At 44.0% G+C, this 7,069-nt stretch overlaps 1 gene segment (V, D, J or C); it reads right to left on the bottom strand.

The window, feature by feature from the left end:
* Window positions 1-768: 768 nt before the first annotated feature.
* Window positions 769-2,937, bottom strand: LOC123583343. The segment is given in 2 exon segments: window positions 769-1,644; window positions 1,826-2,937. Coding segments are annotated over 2 exon segments (429 nt in total).
* Window positions 2,938-7,069: the final 4,132 nt, after the last annotated feature.

Raw genomic sequence — 7,069 nt, 5'->3', positions numbered from 1 at the left:
TTTGCTCATAGTGATTGTCCTTTCATGAGCTCCTAGAGCACTGCATATGAAGCCAGTGCACTCATTGTTAGATAGTATGTGCTTTCTTGTATTTTTGTATTCGTCTGTAATCTTTAATTGTAATTCTAATGCTGTCTTTAAAATAAATTGTAGACACATTAAGGAGACTAGAACTTAGGCTAGAACTTGACTTACAGCTATTTCTATTCCCATGACCTATCCTGATATCATAAGTACAATAATCGCCCTATAAATAAATGTGTGAGGAAGATGATAGTGCATTGGAAAGAATATTGAATAGAAGGTATCAGGAGAGCTGTTGTTCTCACAAACTCAATGTCTACTTTGCATCATAATGCCTGGGTTGTAATTTAATGTTGAGAGAGAATTCCAGACTAGTCAGTTGAGCAGAAAAACAAACAGTTGGCCACTAGAGCCAACAGGGTGAAAGCACTCCCTAAACGATTATTAAATGTTTGTATCTGTAAGTCCTCCTGCCTGTTGGTCTACTCAGTGGGTTCCTCCAGGACTTGGCTTTCTGTAGTCTCTGACACTTTTGGCTTATCCATTTCAACTTGGGACTTGGGATTTTTTTTTTTTTTTCGATTCACTTGATCCATGACCAACTCACAGATCCCACACTGCCACAAATATTAGTCTCCAAGATCTGGCTCAGCAACTAACATTGTGTTATCCCTCCCTACCCATCCCCATGCCCCCCCCCCCCCCGAACTCCTCTGTGACTAAGGGATGATATAAAACATTCAATATCTGAAATAGTTAGGGAGCATTTCAGAAAATGACTCTATTCATCCTTCTTCACAGAGTAAGAGTTAAAGCTATCTCTAATAACTTTGGAAATTTTGATTAGGATGGTAATGGAAAACCATCCTTGCTTTATCTAGTTTATGCACATGAATGCTTTCACAATAAAGACTCTGGAATGAGCTACAACACTCATGATAGTAGAAATTCTGTTCATCTCAGCCTGCCCCCACAATAAGAAAACCTTCTCAGCATTGAAGATTGTTTTTTTTTCAACCTCTTCTCAGAAGTCCCTGAGAGTCAGGTGCAGGGCCCCCTTGGTCGCTTTGCATAAACCCTAATGAAATTTTCTGCCCTCTTCGACTGATAACTAAGCCCCCTCTCAACCAACCACAAAGATAAGGCCCTTGCCCCAACTTAGCTCTTGTCTCTCTTATCAGATGTTACTGTTGAGATTATCAGGTGGTCTCACCTCAGTGTGGTGCACATTTTAGCTTCAGGTGGTCTTCTCATTGGACCTGCCTCCTTGGTTTGACTCAAGGGTTCTGAGGAGACCAGCTTGCAGGGGTGTAGCACTGTGGATATCGGACGCACAGTAGTAGGTCCCAGTGTCTTTTATTGTTGCTCTTTGAATGTCAAGTATACATTGGCCCTTTAAAGCATTGATATTTCCTTTGAAATTACTGCTTATATTGGCATTAGAACTGTTGCTTAGTCTGTATACTAAAGTCAGGGAGTTATCTTCATTCTTCTTATACCAGCTCACTTGATAATTTTTCCAGTCCCCTCCTGTTATGCTACATCGGAAGGTGGCAGGCTCCCCAACTAGAACAGTCAGGGTTTCGGTGTCTGGTTTCAAAACGATATCCAATGAGACCCCTGAAAGGGAAAGCCCAGGTGGAGAGGCTATGGAGATCTCCCTCTGTTCCAACGGGATGGAGCCAAGCTCAGCAATGGCCCTCCCCGAAGACCGCCCCCCCCCACCCCCCGCCCCCCGCCCCGCAAATCATTCCTGCAGCACATTTCCCTAAGAGTGAAAGGCCCAGTGGCTTGTCCTTACCTGCACAGAAGAGGGTGAGGTAGAAGAGGGGACAGGTCCACAGCATGGCTTCATGGGGGAGGCTCTTCAGTATGCTGGTGCTTCCTGGCTGTCCCTGATCAGCCACTGCCTGCCTGGGAGAAGCTTTGTCAGTTATAAAGGTGTCTGGGTGTTAGTCACTTCCTCACAGAGAGGTGTGACAGCCCTATAAGGTCACAGGTTGGGCTGTTTATCCAACAAACTTGGGTGAATTACCTGTTGCAGGCCAGATACCATTTGGGAGAAGAGGAGGTGAACAGGACATGGCTTCTGTCTTCAAAACACTCAGTCTTTGGGGGGAAGCAGACATAGAGCAATTACGAAGGAGTGTTAAGTGCTATGGAAGAGGTCGGCACAAAGTGCTCCAGGAGCGGGGAGGAAGGAACTGTCTCTGCCTGGGACACGAAGAAGATTCTACCCTGAACAAAGCTGCGAGAGTTGAGTAGGGTGTTGTCAGCCTCTGCCTCTGGAGGGCATTCCCAGGGGAGAGGGCATTCTGCAGGGCATGATTATTCTCCCTCCTTGTCATTCCTTTGCCGGTCCCTTTTCCTTTGGCCTCTGCTGCCCCTGCTTCCGTCCGAGCCTTCTTCACCTGTTGCAGGCTGTTGCTGTACTGTTCCAAGACGTCTTCTTCCTGCTTGCAGACTCTCCCCATTTTCGTCCGTTCTCCAAGCAGCCATCATACAGATTTTTCTTCAGACCAGGGGGGATCAGGTCACACCTCTGCTGAAACTCCTTCAGTAGTTTCCCTTGACCTTTAGGGAAGTATGAAAATCCTGTGTTATGGCCATAATTATCTCCTGATCTGCTTTTTTCCTCCAGTTTCACTTTTGGCCACTTGCACTCAGTATTTCAGCTGCACAAAAATACTTGCAGGTTCAAAGATGTATCATAGTCTTTATAATACCAGTTTTTGCACTAGCTTCTCCTTCCTGGAAAAACCAGAACTTCCTCCTCCTTCCCCCACCCCAACTCGAGGGAAGCATACCCTGGGTTCCCCGAGCTTGTTGGGTCATGGCACTTATCACCTCTATTACAATTATCCGATAATTTGTTTTCTGCACTGGGCTTTAAGATTCATTAGAACAGTGACTGTATCTTATTTATATTCGCTTTTTCAGTGCCCAGCACAGAGCTTGTCAATATTAGGAGCTTAGCAGAGATTCAACAGTCAAAGTAGGATTTCTGTCTGGAGTTTCCTGACTCTCAAGGAGCATTCTGGGCTGCTCATCTAGTGAAGAATGGGATTGGGAAAGGATTTGCCAGCAACCCAGGCCAAAACCTGGGGAAGCAGGTCTTCTACATATTGTCGTAGGTGTAGGGAGAGGCAGGCCCTCTGCAACAGCAGGATATCTCCCACCTGGCTAGACCTTGTTTGTAATTGTAGAAGCGAACATTCTGATATCACCCCTGGGTGTCTAGGTGGTATCACTACCCGCATCATCTATGTGCAAAAGGGGCACTGGCTGTGCAGATCTAATGGCTCTGGGTTTTGAATCTTCCTTTGCAATTTAGGAATAGCTGGGCAAGTGTCATCCCTAAGTCTTGATTTCCTCTTTTGCACATAGGGTCATTGTAGTTACCATGCAGGGATGTTGTGAGGTTGAAATGAGAGAACACATGTGAAGTAGCACTTACCCCTGTGCCTGGCACACAGTGGAATGCCCACTAGATGTCGGTTCTTTGCCACATCTCTTTTGCTTTGCCGTGGGTGGGTTAGTGACCTAGTCATAGCTCCCTACCTGAGCCATCATCACCAAGGGAGATACAGAACTTGTCATTTCGGGTGTGGCACAGAATGTTCTGCTGAGGGAAGGAGGTGTTGGCCCAGCTCTGTTAGGCTGTCTGTAGGACTCTGGGCAGGTGAATGATGACCTGAATGTAGCTGTGTCAGAGATGAATGGGCAATGTCACTAACTTCTACACCCTTTGGCAAAGGAGTCTCTCGCAACTAAAGATGGAGGCCCATAGGGGCTAGAGACACAGTCTTTTTTTGTCCATCTGGGATGAAAAAAGAATAGGAAGACTTGAAGAAGCAAAAAGACCCCAGGGTCAGATCAAATCAACCCACACTGGGTCCTACACACTCCAGCTCAGTGCCCTTCTCTTTGATGGCCGCTGCCACTCTGGGTCTTTAGTATCAAACATTTATCCAGAGGATCACTGGAATATTAGTGGGAGAGAGTGCCAGAATTTCTGATTTTATCTCTAATTGGAAGTTTCAGGAATCTACTTTGCCTTTGATTTGAGAACACATCCACTCTTTCCCTACTCCCTTTGAGTTCTTTGGGAGAAAAAAGAGAGAAATTTAGTGAAGGAAAGTTCTTTGCTTGCTTTATCTCATACTCATTACCCTCAAACTTCCCACATAAAGCTTTAGTGACAACAAAGTCAGACTCTGGTGTGCGCCCACGATTTATCTCTGTTCAGGCACGGCAGTTATCAGCTGTTTGCCCTGTTTCTAGTTGCCGTCTTTGCTCTTTTGTTTCTCTGCCCTGGCACCAGCTGGTTGGACAAGCAACTGAAGAACAAGAATGGAGGTGAGTAAAAAGAGAGAAAATGCCCTATGTCCCTTGGCCAGGACCTCAGCTGCCTGGGGTCCCAGGACGGCCTTCAGTAAGTAAGTGGTTCTTGGTCTGGCTGCTTTGGGATCAGAATGCTCAGACGGATGGGATTACTTTGTTTCTCTGATGTGTTTTCACTGAAATGTCTGAGCCCCACTGGTTGTGTTAAAGCAAACATAAGATATTTTTGGAAACTAGTGAGGAATTTCAATGGGTGTCAAGGAAAATCACAGTGTCATTTGTCTCTAAAAAGATTTTGGCTGCCACTATTCCATCTGCGACTCACTTACCCAGCTGTGTGGCACTGAATGAAGCAGCTGCCAAGCAGAGCAGCGGAGAGGCAAGCTGGGACTCTTCTGAGTTGTAATTCTGCTTCTGTTACTGACTTGGGACTTGGAGATGTAAATAAATAAACTTTTCCATGTTTAGTCTCAGCTCAATTCCTTTAAAAAGTTTGCCTGGCTCCCATCTCCCAACTCATCCTGAAATCTCAAGGTCCTAATCCCAATCCATGCTTTGATCCTGGAACCCTCCCGTAATCGCTACCACCAAGTACTTCTCTTGCTCCCATGTGTGTCTGGTCTGGTTCCTCTGTTAGGCCGTAAGCCCTTGCTACAGTGTGAACTCCAAAATGGCAGAGAGCTTATATCATTTGCCTTGAACCTTGGCTCTTGGCATAGTGTCTGATACATAGTAGACACTCAATGTATATACATTTATATTTTAATATAAATGATTGTCAAATTGGCTAACATACAGCGTGTAAAGTGTGCTCTACCTCAATATATATTTTTGAATAAAAACTGAACCATGCCAATTCTATACTCTGAGACTTATTGACACTTATGAGCAATTGTTTTTTTTTTTTTTAAGTGTATTTATTTATTTTGAGAGAGACAGAGACAGTATAAGTGGGGGAAAGGCAGAGAGAGAGGGAGAGAGAGAGAATCCCAAGTAGGCTCTGTACTGACAGTGCATGAAATCATGACCTGAGCCAAAACTGAGAGTTGGATGCTTAACCAATTGAGCCACTCAGGCACCGCTTGATGAGCATTTGTTAACCTTCCTGCTCACCTTTTCTTCTATGCCTGTCCTTCAAGGACCAGGGGCTTCCAGTTAGGCCATGAGGTGGTTGGGACAGATCACCACCCAGAAACCTGCCCTTGGGAAGTACTCTCCAGTCCATACATAAGTTTCTAATGACTTTGTTTTTCTTCCAGATTATCCTTTGACTTTGGTAGTAGCAGGTTTTGTAAAGGAAGAAAGATTATTTCTCTCACGGTACTCTTAGCATGGCAGAATCAGAGACCTGGAATTATGGGATAGTTTTTCCACTGGCAGAGAACACAGCAGGGCTACTAGGGTTGTAAGTGTCCTTTAGAAAACCCACGTTCTCCAATTTAACATTCAGCAATTCTGGAGATGTGTCATCAATAACCCTGAGGTGCCCTGGAGAAAAGCAAGCCCAGGAGGAAAGTGACTTACTCACTCACCAGACACTTTCTGGGGCTGTGCCCATCCCAGTAAGGTTAAGACTTTGAAATCTGATCCCCAAAGCCAAATGGGGCAAAGGGTTTTCCTCCAGTTCTTTATCCCAAGAAAAGCCTCCAATTTTGTATGATTCTGAGCCCTTAAAGGGCTGCTCTTGGGGGGCACCAGTGTTGATGAGCCCATATGTTGGCTGCAAATGAGAAAGCCAGCAAGACAGCAGGGGATTAGGATTTCCACTGATGAATAAATGCAGTATCTGAGGCAGCAGGAGATGTGCATCTTCAGAGGAGAAAATAGAGGAGACAGTTCTATTTACTCCTAGTTCTCAGCTCAGCAGGTCACACCAAGGAGTTTCCCTGGGTGGTTCCTTAAATAAGCAGAGGCAGAAATGGATGTGTCCTTGTAGAGCCCATGTACTTTTGGAATCTTGGGATCATCTTCATTTGATAGTTTTTTAGGATGTCATAAGGTCAGGGGTGCTTTGACTTCATTTGTCATGTTCTTGGAGGTGGGAAGTCATGTAGTACTCTTGTGATGTTGATGGAACTAATTCCTTATTTATAATTATGCTTATAAACAACTTTAATTTTATAAGTGATTCCACTATCCATTTAATAAGTGTGTGTGGGGGGGTACTGTTGTATTTTAATATCTCATAAAGTCTATATTTGCTTATTTTATGAGGGTCAAGCAGAAATTACTTTCCTTTGGTTTCATTCTATGTAAGAACGCTTTTAATAATTTATCAGCAACTAGTGAAAAAGGTCCTGAAGATCTTTTGAATTGTATTTCTCTCTATTTTCATTGATATTTTGTTCTTACTAGATGGGATACTAATATATGAAAGAATGTTTAATTGCCTAAGAGATTGACTAATTTTTTAATCAAGAAGCTCCTCAAGCTCCAACCCAGCCCAGTGGTAGGGACGTGGTGAGGAATTATCATCATGATAGCATCACCATCAACAACAAGGGTGACTGGTGCTTACCGAGTGCTTCCTATGTGCCAAGCATAGCTCAAGTGCATGACATATAATAGTTCACTTAATTCATGCTACAATTCTCTAAGGTAGATATTATTATTATCATTATTTTAAGTTTTTTGCAGGTTTTTTTTATTAAGTAATTTCTATGCCCAACATAGGGTATAGAGGGCATGACCTTGAGATCAA

The sequence above is a fragment of the Leopardus geoffroyi genome, chromosome B3 (genome assembly GCF_018350155.1).
Source record: "Leopardus geoffroyi isolate Oge1 chromosome B3, O.geoffroyi_Oge1_pat1.0, whole genome shotgun sequence".
Classification (NCBI taxonomy): domain Eukaryota; kingdom Metazoa; phylum Chordata; class Mammalia; order Carnivora; family Felidae; genus Leopardus; species Leopardus geoffroyi.
This window is presented reverse-complemented; position numbering and strand designations above follow the sequence as displayed.